The 19,465-nt window shown below is 30.3% G+C and overlaps 1 protein-coding gene across 5 annotated transcripts in view; it reads left to right on the top strand.

Annotated features, from left to right (window-relative positions):
* LOC107863925 (piezo-type mechanosensitive ion channel homolog) overlaps positions 1–1,361 on the top strand; it is a 53,639-nt gene extending 52,278 nt beyond the window's left edge. For 4 of the 5 annotated variants that reach the window (XM_016710130.2, XM_016710128.2, XM_047407930.1 and 1 more), the window contains 3 exons: positions 452–593; positions 673–817; positions 916–1,361. In XM_016710130.2, the coding sequence (XP_016565616.1) occupies positions 452–593; positions 673–817; positions 916–1,051 (423 nt within the window). In that variant the 3' untranslated portion in view covers positions 1,052–1,361. Of the gene's footprint in view, positions 1–451; positions 594–672; positions 818–915 lie in introns of those variants that run through there. The other variant, XR_001672495.2, reaches the window with a different exon arrangement.
* Positions 1,362–19,465: the final 18,104 nt, after the last annotated feature.

Genomic DNA, 19,465 nt, shown 5'->3' with positions numbered 1-19,465 from the left:
AGCCTTACCTTGCATTTCTGCTAGAGACTGTTTCCAAGGCTTGAACCCGTGACCTCCTGGTCACATGACAGCAACTTTACTTGTTACTCCAAGGCTTCCCTTCTACTCTTTAATTAATGAAACATGTATTATCTCTTCAATAAATGAAAAGTGTGCTACTGGTAAAATGGTAAAATATGCTCAATTATGTCTTGATTTTCTAAAATGACAAGTACTGTGGAATAACTATTTTTAGTAACGATAAAACAAGCATTTAGGAAGGGAGCGAGTATTTGAAATTTCATGTTAAGAGAAGGTAGCTAAATTTTAGCAAATTTTTTAAGATATTAACTTTGATGATATTGTAGTATGCAAAGTAGTTGGCTAAAGCTACTATCAGATTTATTTTTGCATTTCATCTTCTAGTTTGTAGCCAACTAAAGATATTTGTCCCAATAACTGATTTTTACAGGCAAATGGTGTTAGCGCGGATATCATTTTAAATCGGGGAGTTTCTGACTGGTGGTCCTTCCATGATATCAACTCACTGGATGTAAAAGGCTGTGGAGGGTTGAGAGGGCCTATGGCCATAATTGTATCAGAGGAAACACCACGTAAGTAATGGATTATTTTCACATGGAATAAGAAATTAAGTGAAGTATGTTGATCACTAACAATTTGTATTTGTTTTAGAGGGCTTGCTAGGTGACACTCTCAGCAAATTCAGTATATGGGGTCTCTACATCACATTTGTTTTAGCAGTTGGCCGCTTCATCAGACTACAGTGCTCCGACTTGCGAATGAGAATCCCATATGAAAATCTTCCTTCATGTGACAGGTAATATTAAGTCATGGTCTGATTATTAAAATTGCTGTAAATAAAATCGAGTACACTTCTACTTAAAGCAAAAATGTGTTGACTTTTGTTCCACGCAGATTGATTGCCATTTGTGAAGATATATATGCTGCAAGAGCAGAGGGTGAGCTCGTAGTGGAGGAAGTCCTATACTGGACACTAGTGAAGATATACAGGTCTCCGCACATGTTGCTCGAGTATACCAAACCTGATTAGTCTTATGAAAGTTTATTCTCAACTGCAGAGTTTGACAACTGATAATTGTCCTGACGCATATGTAGAAGAGATACTAACCAATACCCCCACAGATACATCTCTTATCCTTGCAATGAAACATGCCAAAACTTCCCAATGATCTTTTTTAGCTTGAAGTTGGGAAGGATAATATGTATTGACGACTCATGCTGAAACCTCTAAAGTAGATTATAGCAACATTTGTAAATATAGGGCAGAGTGCAAAATATAGCAGCAACAGTTGTGTATAACATACTTGGAACTTTTCTGGCAATGAAAAGGTTCTCATCCATCTAATATGTGTTCATTTCCTTTATGAGTGATGTTTACTGAATATTGTGTTAGGGTTTTTGCCCTGATTCTCTTACTATATTTAAGTTTTATTTTTTCTTAGAAGGAAAATAAAAGTTACCATAATTACTTTTACTTTTCATGAAAGAAAAAAATATAATTCTTTTACTTTTTCTGAAAGAAAAAAATATAATTCTTTTTCATATTTGGCTAACCTCTTTTTTGGAGGAAAGGTTTTGGACATCTATAAATAGAAGACTCTCTTCTCATACCATAACACAAGAGACTCCATAATGTAGTCATTAAAGAATTTCTCCTAATAGGTTTAATATTTTTTAATATTAGGTTTTATAATATGTAGGTCGATTGGCCAAAACATATAATAATTTAATGCTTTTAAGTATTGTGTTCTTTGTCGTCTGATTTATCATCTCATGGTTTGCAAACTTTAAGCTTTCGCATGACGCCCTCTCGATTTCGAACCCAACATATTGGCCAGTCAGTATACACTTTGCCGCAAGTTGTCTTGGCCATTCACCAAATGTTGCTGCAGTCTATTGACTACTTGTTTTCCTGTATCCTTAAAACCCTTTTAAAGTTGGGATTTAGCACCACTGCATGCAGCAGTCCCTAGTTTTCAGGTTGAATGTTGATAACATTCCTCTTGCCAATTTTCGGTGAAATTAAATTAAGGCACTACAACAACAACATACCCAGTGTAATCTCATAAGTAAGGTTTGAAAAGGGTACTGTGTACGCAAACTTTACCCCTTCAAGGTAGAGAAGTTGTTTCCAAAAGACCCTCGGCTCAAGTAAAAATAATGTAAAGCAGTTTGAAAGAAGAAGCAACATGATTGAAGAAGATGAGACAAAATGGTGACAGAAAACATGAAACACGTACTAAAAATGGATCAGTCACTACCACAAAATAATACAATGATTGTAGTGCTAGAAATAGTAAATAGTAACAGAAATGGAATAACACAAAATTTCTAAAATAATACTTTGATTACTATTTACTAGATGAAAGACTAAGCAAGACAACTCTTTAACTAACTAATCTTCCTAACCCTCTAGCTTAATCAGAGTGCTCCATAATCTTCTAAGGTCATGTTTTCAGTATGCTGGAGTTGTGTCATCATGTCTTGTCTAATCACCTTTCATCGGTATTTTTTCGGTCTACCTCTATCTCTCTTGTAACCATCCATCTCCTACCTTTCACACCTTCATGTTCGTGCATCCATGCATCTCCTCTTCACACGCCTGAACTATTTAAGACTCTCTTTCCCCATCTTATACTCCATTGAGGCCACTCCTAGCATGTCCTGGATATCTCATATCAAGACTTATCTCTCCTAGTGTGGTCATACATTCACCTTAACATCCTCATCTACGCAATTTTCGACTTCTGAACATGTTCTTGATGGACCAACATTTTGCTCAATACACCATAATCGGTCTAACCACCTCTCTGTTTGCCTTTAGATTTCTGGTGTGAGCCTCCATTTCATCTACTTTGCGACAATACATGTGTGCAGCCTTGACGATTTCACCATCACTCTAGACAATAAACCCAAGGTACTAATTACAGCTTCCTCTCTTATGAATCAAGCCTCACCTAAACAACATTCTCATAATTTACGTCACTGAACTTACACTTAATGTATTCTGCCTTGGTCCTGCTCAACCTGAACCTATTAGACTCCAATATTTGTTGCCAAACCTCAAGCTTAGCGCTAACTGTACTGCGAGTCAGGTTGATAAGAACTATGTCATCAACAAAGTGATGAATGTAATAAGTTGATGAAAGTCTAGATTTTCTTTGCGGAAGGTGCTCGATAATCGATATCTCACAATATCTTAGTTGAAGTTAAAGTAAATTATTGAAAATTGAAGTTGTGCTTGAATATGAATAATACTAGAAAACAAAGTATACGAAACTTGAATATTTGTGGGAGGATACCAATATTTCATTTGATATACACCTTCATTCCAGTGTTTCACTACCTTGTACTTTATTAAGTTTGCAGTTAGTTCTGATCTGAGCAAATATACAAGAAAGTGTAGGGAGAAATATATATATGTGTATGCACTTGACAAGAATCATGTAGTAGTACAGAAATTGTACCTTTTGGAGATCATAGTCTTTCACCATTTTCGAGGGAGGTGAAACCTTGAAACAGTCAACTCCAATGGAAGGAAAATGAAACAAAAAGTTATGCGACAACCAATATATCTTATATTTATTCAAGAAGAAAATATTATACATAACGAGAGTTTGAGTTTCGTAGCAAATACACTTAATACAAGTAACTCCTTATTCAACTTTAAAATATAAGTGTATCTCATAAAATACAGTGATATACAGATAACTTTTGGTGGGAAATTGAGCGATGTCTAATAATGATACAAGTGTATTTCATAAAATACAAGTGTCATACGAAAAAAAAAATATAATGCATAAATATAATGTATTTTACGTGCATGCAAATACAATGTATTTTGCTTGTGTGTATGGTATATTCAGATATATTTTATAATAAATTGTTGCTACATTTTATAAATACACAAACTATTGTCATGTTTCATAATTAGAGGAGAAAAGGTGAAAATTATGCAAAGTGAAAATTATCCAAAGAAACTTATTAGATTGTTTATTGCAAGTTATAACAACGCTATTCAAGAATTACTAGACTAAAGAAATAATTGCAAGTTATAGCAATTTTTAAAAAAACTACTTTTTTTAAATAGTAAAAAAAATAATTCATATTTGATATTCAAATTATATCCTTATTTATAACCTTTAATAGTTATCGCTTTTCATTAAATCTTTTGATAATTATGACAAGTGTTATTGTTGGTATCAATAATTATCTCTTTTTCTAAATTTTATTAATTAAGTTTCAAAATTTATTCTCAAATTAAGGAATCAAATATGGTAAAGATATTTTTTTTTATATTTATACATGATATTTGATTTTTTCTAACTTTATTAATTAACTTAGAACCCGTTTGGATACGATTAAAATCTAGTCAAATCAACTTTTAATCTCTTTTTTTTTTTAGCTTTTTACATGTTTAGTAAAATAAAAAGTGCTTAAAAAAAGGCTAAAAATAGATTAAAAGAGCAAAAAGTGAGAAGCTGGGTACCCCAGCTTTTTGCTTTTTATATTAAAATTATTTTAGGTTTGATCAAAATATTTACTTTTTTATCCCTTATATTTTCCTTCAATTCCAATAATATCTCGAACTTGTAGCCCTTAAATCTATATTTTTCCTTTCTTTTTCTTTTGGCACTTCGCTTCATCTCTTCCCATCAATTTTTTTTAATCTTTCTCCTTTGTTTTCACCGAATCCATAATTATATTAGAGTTTTGCTCAAAAACTTTATTTTAAAATTAAAAATTATAAATAATTTACCCTATTTATGGTGTTAACAACTTTAAGGACATTTAAGTCATTTTAACAACAAAAAAGTGCTTAACATCACTTTTTAACCAAACACATCAACAACTTTTTTTTCAGTTTCACATCCAAGCACTTTTCTGCTTAATTTATAAGCACTTATTTTAAGCGTTTAATCACTTAAGTTAAAAAGCTATTTTTTTAATCCTATTCAAATGGGCTCTTAGTAGTTCAATGTTTAAAAGATTTCCAATTTAACTTTACTGATAATTTTCTTTTCCAGCCATTAATTTATCTTTTTTTTTCATAAATTATTTTTGTCTCTTTTTTTTTCTATTCTTTTCATATTCATGCATATGAAGTTGGGTTTCCCAACATTCAATCTTTTATTCAGATTTAAAATTTCTTCAATTTAGTGCTTTTTTTTCTTGAGTCATGTCTAAAAAATAAAAATTTGATTCTATTCCAAATAGGATATTTTATCACTAGATGGATATTCTATATCCAAACATCTTTTTATGTTGTTAATTATTATCTATGTTTTGTTTCTTGTATATTCATTTTGCCACATAAATAAATATGCAGATTAATTTTTTGATTCAAGTTTCATTAACACATAATATATGGTTTATCATGTAATTTGCTACGATAAATCAGAACATACTATGTGTCGAATTTGCATACATATTTTACTGTTTACTATATTCAATTATACTCGTAATAATGTACCTACTCATATATATCATTAGCCATCACTGTTTATACATTATTTAGATCATTTTCATCTTATGGTTAGTCTATCATAAACTACAAGTCTACCATTGCAATGAAAGAGCGAAAAACACTATAAAATTTATAAACAAAGTATTAAAAATGATTAAAAAAAAAAAAAAAAAGCAACATCAACATGTACATTAATGCTAGTAAAATACTTTGATTACAAAAACAACAACTCCATAAATGATAAACAATTTTTATCAACATTTGCGGACATAATTAATGAATAATAATAGTGATTGGTATCAAAATCTCTGATTTCCTTCAATAAATCACTTATTTTTAAAACAAGCAATTGCTCTATCATTAGGCTCTATTGGCTCAATCGACATATCCTTAGTTATTACGTACAATAAATATTTTACAAAGAAATCAATCACTATTTTTTTTTTTATCTAGATAGACCTTCACGCTTATATCATTCTGTATGACCATTGACGGACATCTATCACTGATTATGTATTTTATTTCAAAGTGATTTGAAGTTGTATCTATTCTCAACTGAACTGCAATTGCTTCAACTAACCCTTTATAGTTTGTAGTTGCATCATATATAATCCTCTCTACACCAAAGTCTTTTGGTCTCCCTGTTGCAACAACAAATATAATATAATATAATTATTCATTATGTCATGAATCCCAAAATCATACACTATTACTTAAAATGTTACTGCTTTATGTGACTTTCATCATCATATTATAGAAACTAAACATAAAAAAAATATTATTATTTTCTATCTAAATATACATAGTCAAAAAATAAATATTAAATTTTTAAACAACGATTGAATGCAAAATATCAAATTGTTAAACAAGATAACATACCTGAAGCATCACCAATTTATATTTGTATGTCTCGTTTTTAAATTTTTTGCAGATTACAGAACTTAATTTTTCAATAAAAATACTTGAATATGGATGGAGTAAAACGTAGCATTAAACAACAAAAACTTATGAAAGATTTTAATTGAAACAATAGATTATTGAAGCAAGCAAAAAAAAATTGTTAAACAAATATTGAATTCCGTCTAGACCAAAGTCTCTTGATCTCCCTGTTGCAACACCAAATATTGTATAAGTTTTTGATTATGTCATGCACCCCACAAACATACACATTACCATCAAAAGTAACTGTTTCAAGAGACTTTCTTCATTATGTTATAAAAATTTCAACATTTTAACATTACATAATTGAAGAAAATATATTAAAAAAAAATACTTTTTATTATTTTATCCTAAATGGTTTTAAAAATTATTGAATTCTTTAAATATGATTGAATGCAAAATATCAAATTTCTAAACAATTTAATATACCTGAAACATCTCATCTCCCTCCATGATGTATCATGATTGAATGCAAATTATCACAATTCATATTTGTATGTCTCGCTTTTTAATTTTTTGTTGATTAGTGAATGTTTTTTTTTTCAAAAAAAAAAAAAAAACTCAAACATTGCATTAAACAACAACAACTTAAGAAATATTTTTACTGAATCAATATATTCTTATGAAAAGAAAAAAAATGTGTATGAAGATGAAAAAGAAATTGACGTGTTAAAAAAAAATGATTAAAGAGAAAAGGGGGGGGGGGGGGGGTTAATATTTAATAGTAACTGTTAACTACATTTAACGAAAGAGTATTGTTCTTAAGATATATTAAATCTGTATTTTTCATATTTATGATGATTTTGATTTTCTTTTTTAAAAAATACGAGAATACTTTTTTTATTTTTTTAATAAAAATTGCGATAACTTACCAACTAAAAAGTTTTGCCATAACTTGCAATTAACTGTCTAATATGGTATATTTAGGTAAAATTAATATTTTTTAAAATTATTTAGGGATAAAATAATAAAAATATTTTAAAAATATTTTCTTAAACATGTGATGTTTAAATGTTGAAATTTCTATAATATAATGAAGAAAGTCTCTTGAAATTGATACTTTTGATCGCAATATGTTTGTTTGTGGGTTGCATGACATAATCGAAAATTTATACAATATTTAATGTGTCAACGGGGAGACCAAGAAACTTTGGTGTAGAAAGAATTCAATATTTGTTTAACAATTTTTTTTTCTTTTTCCTTCTTCAATAATCTATTGTTTCAATCAAAATCTTTCATAAGTTTTAGTTGTTTAATTCGATGTTTTACTCCATCCATATTTGGGTATTTTTATTGAAAAATTAAGTTCTGTAATCTACAAAAAGTTTAAAACGAGACATACAACAAATATGATTGTGATGCTTCAGGTATATTATCTTGTTTAACAATTTAATATTTTGCATTCAATTGTTTTTTAAGAATTCAATATTTATTTTTTGATTATGTAAAAACCATTTAGAGAGAAAATAATAATAGTTTTTTTTTTTTCATATATTTAGTTTCTATAATATGATGATGAAAGTTACATGAAGTAGTAACTTTTTGAGTAATAGTGTATGATTTTGGGATGCATGACATAATAACTAATTATATTATATTTGTTGTGGTAACAGGGAGACCAAAAGACTTTGATAAAGACGGAATTATGTATGATGCAAGTACAAATTATAAAAGGCTAGTTGAAGCAATTACAATTAAGTTGAGGATAGATACAACTTCGAATCACTTTGAAATAGAGTACATAATCAGTGATAGATGTCCACCAATGATCACACACAATGATACAAGTGTGAAGTCTATCTAGATAAAAAAAAAGGCAGTGGTTGATTTCTTTTTAAAATATTTGTTGTACCTAATAACTAAGGATATATCGATTAAGCCAATAGAGCCTGATGATGGAACAATTATTTGTTTTGAAAATTAGTGATTTAATGAAGGAAATCAGAGATTTTAATACCAATCACTACTCTTTTTCACTAATTATGTCCGCCAATGTTGATGGAAATTGCTTATCATTTATGTTGTTGTTGTTGTTGTTTTTGTAATCAAAGTGTTTACTAGAATTAATGTACATGTTGATGTTGCTTTTTAATTTTCTTTATCATTTTCAATACTTCATTTATAAATTTCATAGTGTTGTTTGCTCTTTCATTGAAATGATAGACTTGAAGTTTACGGGAGATTAACTACTCTAAAGTTGAAAAATGATCTAAATAATGTATAAACAGTGATGACTAATGATATATATGAGTAGGGATATTATTATGAGTATAATTGAGTAGAGTAAATAGTAAAATATGTATATAAATTTGACACAAAGTATGTTCTGATTTATTGTATGCAATTTGCGTGATAAACCATATATTATGTGTTAATGAAACTTGAATCAAAATATTAATTTGCAAATTTATTAATGTGGAAAAATGAATATATACGAGTAACAAAACATAGACAATAATTAACAACTTAAAAAGATGTTTTGGATATAAAATATCCTCAACAACAACAATGTACCCAGTATATTTCCACCAAGTTGGATTTGGGAAGGGTTAGTGTATGCAATCTATACCACTACCTCAAATGTGAGATAGAGAGGTTGTTTCCGATAGACCCCCAGCTCAAAATAAAGCAATCTAAGATAAAATAAGGAATAGTAATAAAATAAGATACAATAGAAATTAACATATTCAATAATACCCAAAGCAAGATACTTCAAGTATACACCAAAACATACAACATCCTAACTCAGACTAATCTTCTACTCTAATTAAACTCCTCCACAACTTCCTATCCACGGTCTTATCCTCGGTAAGCTGAAGCTGCTCCATGTCATGTCTAATCACCTCCCTCCAATATTTTTTCGGCTTACCTTTACCTCGCTTGAAACCATCCCTAACCAACCACTCACACCACCGCACTGAGGCATCCGTGCTCCTCGTCATCACATGACCGAACCATCTCAACTTCAATTCCCTCATCTTGGCTTCCACTGAAGCCACTCACACCTTATCACGAATAACCTCATTTCTAATTTTATCTTTTCTAGTACACCCACACATCCACCGTAGCATTGTCATCTCCGCCACCTTCATCTTCTGGATGTGGATCTTTTTAACAGGCCAACACTCCACTTCATACAACAAAGATGGTCTAACCACCACTCTGTAGAACTTGCCTTTAAGTTTGGGAAGTACCTTTTTGTCATACAAGATACCGGAGGCGATACTTCATTTCATCCATCCTACCCCGATCCGATGAGTGACATCTTCGTCAATCTCTCTATTCTCCTAAATCATCGACCCCAGATACTTGAAACTATCTCTCGTACTGATAGAATAAGTGTCAAGCTTAACGACCACATCGGACTCATGAGACACCTTGCTGAACTTACACTCTAAATATTTCATCTTGGACCTACTCAACCTAAACCCTTTAGACTCAAGGGTTTGCCTCCGAACGTCCAACTTAGCATTAACTACACTATGAGTCTCATCAATCAGGACTACATCATCCGTAAAAAGCAACAATAAGGCACCTTATCCTGAATGTGCCGGGTCAAAACTCCCATCATTAAGGCAAAAAGAAACGGACTAAGCATCGATACTTGATGTAACCCCATCAAGACAGGACATAATATGAATAATTTATGAAAAAAAAGATAAATTAATGATTGAGAAAAACTTTTATCAATAAAGTTATATTGGAAATCCTGTAAACATTTGACTACTAAGTTTATTAATAAAGTTTAAAAAAATCAAATATCATGTATAAATGTAAAAAAAAAAAAAATCTTTACCATATTTAATTCCTTAATTTGAGAACAAATTTTAAAACTTAATTAATAAAATTACAAAAATAAATAATTATTGATACCAACAATATAATTACACTTGTCATAATTATCAAAAGACATAATGAAGAGTGATAACTATTAAAGGCTATAAATAAGGATATAATTTGGATATTAAATATGAAAAAAATATTTTTAAATATTTTTAAAAAATAATTTATTTAAAAGTTGTTATAACTTGCAATTATCTCTTTAGTCTAGTAATTATTGAGAAGTGTTGCGATAACTTGTAAAAAATAATCTAATAAGTTTATTTAGGATAATTTTCACAGAAATTATTGCTATGTACGTAAATTTCTGAAAAGAAACAAAGGATAACTAAACTAGTTTAGTGTACGTGCGTTGCACGTGTATTCAACGCTAAAAAAAAAAATTACATGTACAAAAAGGATAAAAAAAATAAATATTTCTGAACTTTGAAAGTTTCAAATAAAGATATTGATTGTTTACTCTTGTCAATCATAATTCTTTCTATCTCTGTCTATTTTTAAATGGTAAAAAAATCAATCGAAACTTTAAAATTTTGTACTTGTGAAAACCTGAGTGTTTTGACTCTTTTTTTTTTCTCCGTTGATTTTCTATAGTTAATGCTTTATTCATCGGTCTTAAGTTACTAAGTTAAATGTTGCAAAAAATGTGAATGTCATTTTGTTAATATTTTGTAAGAAAGTTGTACTTTTATATATAATTATATATTAATAAGATAAAACTTTAGTAAAAAAAATAAAACCTCGTACGAACCTAAAAGGACAATACAATCAGTTGAAACTTTCCTAGTGTAAACCGGAAGTTATTGAAATTTAATATTTCTAACAAAGTTGATAACTGGTTTTTGTAGTTAATTAGGATGTGGAGGAATTATAAAAAAAAGATTATTAAAAAATTAAAGTGCTAAATATTTTTTTAAATAATTATGTATAACTATTAGAAAAATAATCAAATGACTATTCTTAAATATAAGAAAAATTATTTAATTTGTTTTATTTCATTTTCTTAATATCAGCTCATGCAATTTGTAAATAATAGCTATAATTATATCCCAAATATTCCTTCTACCCTTTTGAGTGTTTAATTAATATTAGTTAAATTAAAGTTAACTTTAGTTAGATATTTTTTAATAGACTATTAGCTAGTTTAGTTATAGTTATATTTAAAAATTTAGTTAAAATATTATAATTATATTCAAAGATTTCTCTATGCATAAAAAGATCCTTTTTATGCGTTGAGTTTTCGGTTCACTTGTTTTTTCATTAAATTTCACATAAAAACTTTACCATGGATAGATTTATGGCTGAAATGTTTCACAACTTGAACTTTGAAATTGTTAATTTACCTTTGCACATTTAGACTATTATAGAGATAAACAAATAAACGTAAAGATTTTTTAATTAGCGTCAAACTTCAACAACTAATGAAAATAAATAAGATAAAAGAAAATAAATAGGAAACTACGATAGAAAATGAAACAATAATAGTGAGATTTCCAGTGACGAAAAAAGTTGATTTTCGACAATGCTAAATCAAGTCTTGTTCATGTCATCCAATAATCAACTTAGTTAGATCACCAATAATTTATTTGATTAATCTATCAATTTAGATTTTTCCTCCCGTGGTAATGAGAGATGACATGAATCCCTATCATATTTATTAGTTGCTAAAAAATATCAACATTCTAAAATTTTATTTTGAAATTCAACTCCAAAAAAAGTAAATATTTTTCATGGACAAATGTCTCTTAAAAACTTGAATTCCTTTCTATGTCCTTGCAAACACTTTTCAAAAATAATTGTTAATGCACTTTTATACTTTTGATAAACAAAATCACCAAAAAACATAAATACGTATGAAAAATTTACAACAATAATGATTTAATAGTTACTACTCTAATCTAAAGCCACCATTTTCTCAACAATTTAGCTAGAAAGCGTTGACTTCATAAAACCCTCAGACTGATAAGTAAAAAAGAAGAAAGAGGCATAAGAACAACTTATAAGTTTGAATAGTTCATAAAGTAGATGCACAAATTACCTAAAAACAAAACCTGAAACATAACAACTCAACTTTCTAACTCCACATGCAGTACCTCATAGAATCTCGAGTATGATAGTTGCGTGACTGAAATGAAAAGGATAGTGTACTTGTATAGGAGAAATATCAAACCTGAAGTCAAGGCTGAGGACTGAGGTAGCACCACTATAAATTTCATAACTCTTCTTCTTGAATTTATTTGCTATTTTGGTAGCAAGGCCCTGACCAACTAATACACATCATTTGACACTTCCAACTTGACCTAGGAGCTTTCTTCAAATATTCGAAACTGCATACTATTAGCTAGCTTTTGCATGTTCGTGATAGCATATCTTTCTTCCATGTACATATGTTTTAATGCATTCATGTTGGAATTGAGACTCTTTAAGTCAAATTGAAGAAGTATAAATAGCATGCTCCTTATGAATCCTGAGGTTTTGAGCTAAAAGTGATAAAAGAGTTTGAAAATGAGGTGTACGTGACCCAAGGCTTAATAATTGAGTGGAGATGACAATTACTTTATTATGGATTAAGAAAGTTGAGAAAATTTAAAAATAACCCACAAGTTTTTAAATTTATACTTTGATCCAAATGTTAGTTAATATATAACGAGAAATGGAGGAAAAAAATGCATTTCTCTCTCTTCTCGTCCGTTAATGTTTTCTCTCTCTTTGCAATTTTTGTTGTTCATTGTTGTTGCTGCTTTATTTATCTTCTTCTGCTTCATTATCATTATCTTCTACTTCATTATCAGCATCATCTTCTTCTTGTCGGCTATTGTTGTTTTTACTGCTAGTACTGCTACTTTGCTTGACCAAATTTTTAGGTAAAATTTTGTTTCGTACATCACTTTGCATTTTGGCATTACTTCGTAGGTGACTTTGGTAAGTAAAATTATGATTTTTAGTTGAATTTTTCATCTGGGTACACTGCTACTGCTGTTTTTTCAATAATGGATAGAACCCGTTCATGAATACAACATAAGATCCCACAATTTAAACAGATAACTCAGTCTGTTGCAACAGATACATATTATGTTGCAACAAAAGACTCATATGTTGGATTCATGTTTAAGGTTATTTAGTGTCCATAACATGAATCAAACAGATGGTTAATTTGTTGCAACAGACGACAAATCTGTTACAACAGACTATTTATCTGGTGCAACAGATCTTTATTCTGTTGCAATAGATGAATAATCTGTTTGGAACAACACAATACAAATCCTGCCACAAACCCAATGGATAACCTATATGTTTCAACTCTTGCTATTGATACTGGATTCATATTATTTCTTAATCGTCGACATGTTTGTTGAGAAGAAGAAATAGACAGAATGAAAACTAAATAAGAATTAAAACGTCAAAGTTGATAAAACATAAATTTTTAATAAACAAAAATAAATAAAAATACATATGCTCAAAAAATAATCTGCCTTCACGAGGTAGGGGGTTAAGGTTTAGGGATACACCACCCTCCCCAGATCCCACTTGTGGGATTATACTGGGTATGTTGTAGTTTTTATTTTCGTATTTTTATTTGATCAACTTTAATAATTTACTAAGTGCTTAATTAATATGATCTAATAGAGGTCTATACTTGAGTATTAATGTATGCATTGGGTCAAGTTTTAAGTTTCAACTCTTGCTATTGCTACTAGATTTAAATTATTCCTTAATCGTCGACATGTTTTTTGATAAGAAGAAATACAGAATGAAAAATAAATAAGAATTAAAACGTCAAAGTCGATCAACCAAAATTTTTTTATTAAAATAAATAAATAAAATACATAGGCTAAAATAAAAAAATAATCTAATTATTATTATCATCATTATTGCCAGTCAGGCAATCTTCAACCGACATTAGCAGTGCCCTCCTCAACCTTCGAATCTCTCGGAGCATCCTGGCTCTCATTGCAGACAACTCCTATTGAAGGTCATGAACCTTAGTTTGAAGTTTTCGCACGGCGTCTTGTAAAATAGCAACGTCCCACACTGGTTCGGTCATATCTAAAACACGAATGAATTGACAAAAAATGTTAAAATAAAAGTGAAGAAAAGGGTCCAAATGTAATACAACGTACACTACCAATTGGGTATATTTACACAAAAAATAGAAAAAAACTTACCTGAGTCAGGGAAGAGAATGTAGTTGAAAGTGTAATATGAAAGACAAGATGCAAGAAATAAATTTAGTACAGTGAATGAGTAACGAGAGACCTATTTATAGAGGATTGAATTTGAATGACTTAGGCAAAAAGGAGCTACTGTTCACCTCAATTTATTAATTACATCCAAACTGGTGACTTTTTGATCACTTTGAAAAGTTTTGACTTAATTAAATGAATCTGCTGACTGACTTTTTGATTATTGTAATAAGTCACGACTTTTCAGCTTATTATTAGTAATTAGTTCTTTTCAGTAACCATTTTTATTGGGTTGTGGCAATAGATTCTATATCTGTTGCATCAGATAACACATCTGCGACAACAGATATACCATCTGTTGCATCAGATAATCCATCTATGAAAATAGATATACCATCTATTGCAACAAATCGACAACTTGTTGCATCAGATAATCTACTTGTTGCAACATATAATTTATCTTCTTTAATAATTATCATATCATTAATCCAATTTTTTTATTATATAAATCTAAAAAACAGATTTAAAAACAAAAATGGCGATAAGTAACTACTTGTCACCTATTTTATATTAACATCAATTATTTAAATTAAATAATTATTTTTTACGGTTATAAATTGTGTTTATCGTTTATTTTCGTATTATTTTCTGTGAAAGAAATGACTTAATTAAATCAAGCTGGTGAGTTTTTACAAAAATTCACGACTGTTTACCTATTTTTAACAATCATCATATACCTTAATCCAATGTTGTGACTTTTTTTATTATATAATAAATAAATAATTTTAAAATAAAAAATGGTGAAAAGTCACAATCAGTTATTAAAATTAAATAACCTTTCTTTTACGGTTATAAATTATGTTTATCATTTATTTCCTTATTATTTATTTATGAACCGTTATTCATATTATATAATCGAAAAGTAATGACTTTCACCCTCAATAACAACAATAACCCTTTTTGTTAATAATCGTCTGTCGCAATAGATTAACAATTTGTTGCAACATATGGTTCATCCGTTGCTAGAAATGCTCAATCCCTATCTCCAACCGTCGACATGTTGAGAATAAGGAATAGACAGAATGAAAATTAAATATTAAATAAGAATTATAAATTCAAAGTCGACCAAACAAAGATTTTTGAATCCATTATATACAAATATATACAGTAAAAAATTATACCCTTAGGTAGATCCGATATAATAAAAGAAAAAATATAACCTAATTATTATTATTATTATTAGTAGTAGTAGTAGTATTGTCAACCAGCCCATAGTTATCCGGTAGCAGTAGGGCCCTCCTCAGCCTTGCTCTCATGTCGCTCAACTCCCACCAGAGTTCATGAATCTATCTTTCAAGTTCCCGCAAGTATTCATGCAAAATAACCTTGTCCAAATCCGGATCAGCCATATCTAGAAGTGGAATTATGTATAAATGCATCTCTTAATTAAATAAAACTGTGACTTTTTGCATATGTAAATTAAAAAACTGATCTAAATACAATATTTTATCTTTTATTGTATTTCAGAAAGAAAAGAAAATTACTTTAAAATAAATCTAACAAATGAGTAATCTGCTGCAAAATATATTATATTTGTTTGAAAATTAACAACATATTGACAATTGTTGCAATAAAAGGATATATCTATTTGATTTTTCCAATAAATAAGTCATATGTTGTAACAAATTTATCATCAGTTGTAGCAGATGTCTATAATTGTTTGATAATTTTAATAGATGTGTCATCTGCAGCAACAAGTTAGTCATATGTTTATTCAAATCAAGCCATAGATGGGCTAGGAAGAATAAGGTGCATGCAGATGGATGGATCCACTTTCATGTACGGGACTACAGTGGCAAAGCCATAGCCAACGAAGGGTATTCAGATGAACACCCTTCGTTGGAATTTTTTTTTCGAGTATATAGGTTAAATATTGATATTTATGGTTATATAAATGTTGTTGCACACCCTTGAAAAGCTAGAGAAGCATAGTCTAGTGGTCAAGAGTGTGCATTTCCATATAAACAACCTGGGTTCAAACCTTGGTAGGTGTAGCAGTTCTTTATTTTCTTTGTTTTTTAAACAGTTCTTTGCCCAAGGGAAAATATGAACACCCTTATCCAAAAGTATAGCTCCGCCACTGCGGGACTAATGTATTACTGATAAGGTTATCGGGAAACACACATAAAGTGCAGTGATTTTATGAATACATTTTTTAACCAATTAGGTATTGATCATTTAAAAATGATCTTGGATTGTATAGTTTAGTTTGATAGGTTCGAATTGATGAGAACAATGGGCCCATAAAGATGGTTCTGATACCCTATTACGAATTAATGATGGTTGTTCCTCATGTTTATGCGTGTCAAGTTTTGAAAAGGGATCAATATTTGGTGTCATTGTAGAGATCCAATAGCAATTGTACTTAACTTTAAGTGTGCATTGGACTTTGAGAAGGCCTTCAAAGCATCGTACTGCATCAAACAAGAACGGAATAACAATAGAATTCCCCTTGTCCAAATTTATATGGAAGGGTTGTTCGAGAAGATGATTATACGCCAGAAAAAGCCATAGGAGAATAATTACGAGGGAAAAGAGGAGTTAATGAAAACCTATATCATCTAAGAGCTAATTAAAGAGGAAAACATAGGGTAGCAAGGAACTTCTAGCGAATCTGGCCGATGAAGATGAATTATAACATGAGAAATCTGAATCAAGTACAAATATGAAAATGTATCCAGTACTGAAAATCTATCAGTTGTCTCTCTGAAAGAAAATTAGTGCAACTGGGCACTTTTCTGGGGAGTTGCGACTAGATAGCGTGGTCGGGATGATCACCTACATAGGAAATAGAAGAACACAAAGAAAGTAGCTTTGCGGGCACCAAAGGTTGAAATGATGTACCGTAAGTAAAGAAAACTTGGCCCAAGAACAACTGCATTTAAAATAAGTAATCTAAGCTAAATCAGAAATTTCTGAATTTTAAATTGCATGCCATGCCGTCTTGGTTGTGGTTTCGATTAGGTCCACTACTATTTACCTGATCGGAACCACAAACAAGATTGAATATCATTACTTTCTTAGCAATATGGATATAACTAATTGTGTTTTCTTGTCTTAGCATACTTTCAACATATCTTGGAGAAAATTAGATGCTTGTTGTAGTGTGTGAATCCCGATAATTTTTAAGATTAACTCCAGCTTGCTGATTTGGGATTCAAGGTCTTCGTTACCATCTTTAAGGTTAGGATAGAGTTCTTCGTCTTTTATGAGCTGGTCAATCAGGGAGGAATACTTTCTTCGAAGCTGTGGCATTGTAAAAGGCTTTCAGAAGGCTTCCAGAGCACTTTCTTTGGAAGACTTAAAATGATACATGGATGGTCGCTATATTTTTTTAGGTCAACGTCTTGATGCACACTCAAGCAGTGGTCCCAACCATTGAACAGCTAACTTTCATGAGCACTGTTCAATGCAGCTTGTTCAACCAACCTTCAAAAGATTTGATAGGCTACCTTTGGGCTATCCTTTGAAGGTTAGCAGAACAAGATGCATTGAATAATGCTCGAAAAAGTGAGTTGTTCAACTGTTGGGAAAACTACTTGAGTGTGAATCAAGACGTTGACCTAAAACAAATATAGCGACACTTAATTTATCATTTAAGCCTTCCAAAGAAAGGCTTCTAGAAGACTTCTGAAGGCCTTTTACAATGCCACATCTTCGAAGGAAAGTGTTCCTCCCTCATTGACCAGCTCACAAAAGACAAAAAAACTCTACACTGACTCAAAGACGACAACAGCAAGCTTGAATACCAAATCAGCAAGCTAGAGGCAAGCTTGAAAATTATCGTGATTCACATACTACAACAAGCATCTGATCTTCTCTAAGATATGTTGAAAGCATGCTAAGGAAAGAAAACACAATCAATTATATCCATATTTCTAAGAAAGTAATGATACTCAATATTGTTTGTGGTTCCGATCAGGTCAATAGTAGTGGACCTAATTGAAACCACAAACAAGAAGGCCTGGGATGCAATTTAAAATTCAAAAATAGTCATTTTCGCTTAGATTGCTTATTTTAAATGCAACTATTCTTAGGCCAAGTTTTCTTTACTTACGTACATTATTTCAACCCTCGGTGTCCGCAAATCTGCTTTCTTTGTATTCTGCTATTTTCTATGTAGATGATCATCCTGACCACGCTACCTAGTTGCATGTAACGCCCCAATTTTTTAAATCAGAATGCTACATGGTGCTCATGACCCCGAAGGACAAGCTAACCCATGACTGATATTTGTACCTGTAACTTCATAATATACATATAAAATGCAGAAACATGAACAAAGAGGGCGTAAGGTTCAATCTTGAATAATAAAATATCTGAAATAAGGTGGTATCACAGTGCCAAAACAAAATTAAAAATACTAAAGTCTAAATTTGAAAACTCTATAATCCTCTGAAAGCCTCTAAACTGTTTGAATAAGGAGTTGAAGGAATATGTCTCTGACTAACTCCCTAAACTGAAAATAAAATGAAATACTGGAATAATAAATGTAACGATCATGTCCTCAAAATATGAGGACTCACTTCTTACTGAACTACTACTGCTGATCTGGAATCTGTACCTCAGAACCTATAGTGTAACATAAAAAGAACGCACCATAGCGCAAATGTGTTAGTACAACTAAAATACTGAGTATACGTGCTAAATGCATGGGGTTTATATGCATGAACATACTGACTAATATGAACGTGAGAATACATACATACATACATACATACATACGTAACTGCTACTGAACTCGTGGAGATACTAACTACTTGAGTTTGAACTCTGACAGCATGAGTTTCGTGATACTGTGATACTGAATGACTAATAACATAGATGACTATATCTAATAGTCCTAATTCTGGGGAAAACTATCTGAGTTCCAAACTGTATCTAAACATCTAAGTCTGAGATCAGTCCTAGATAACGAGTGATCTCTGAAACTGAGAATGAGAATACTCGACTG

The sequence above is a fragment of the Capsicum annuum genome, chromosome 3, assembly GCF_002878395.1.
Source record: "Capsicum annuum cultivar UCD-10X-F1 chromosome 3, UCD10Xv1.1, whole genome shotgun sequence".
Taxonomy (NCBI): domain Eukaryota; kingdom Viridiplantae; phylum Streptophyta; class Magnoliopsida; order Solanales; family Solanaceae; genus Capsicum; species Capsicum annuum.
Note: the sequence above shows the minus strand (reverse complement) of the source record. Positions and strands in the feature narration are given on the sequence as shown.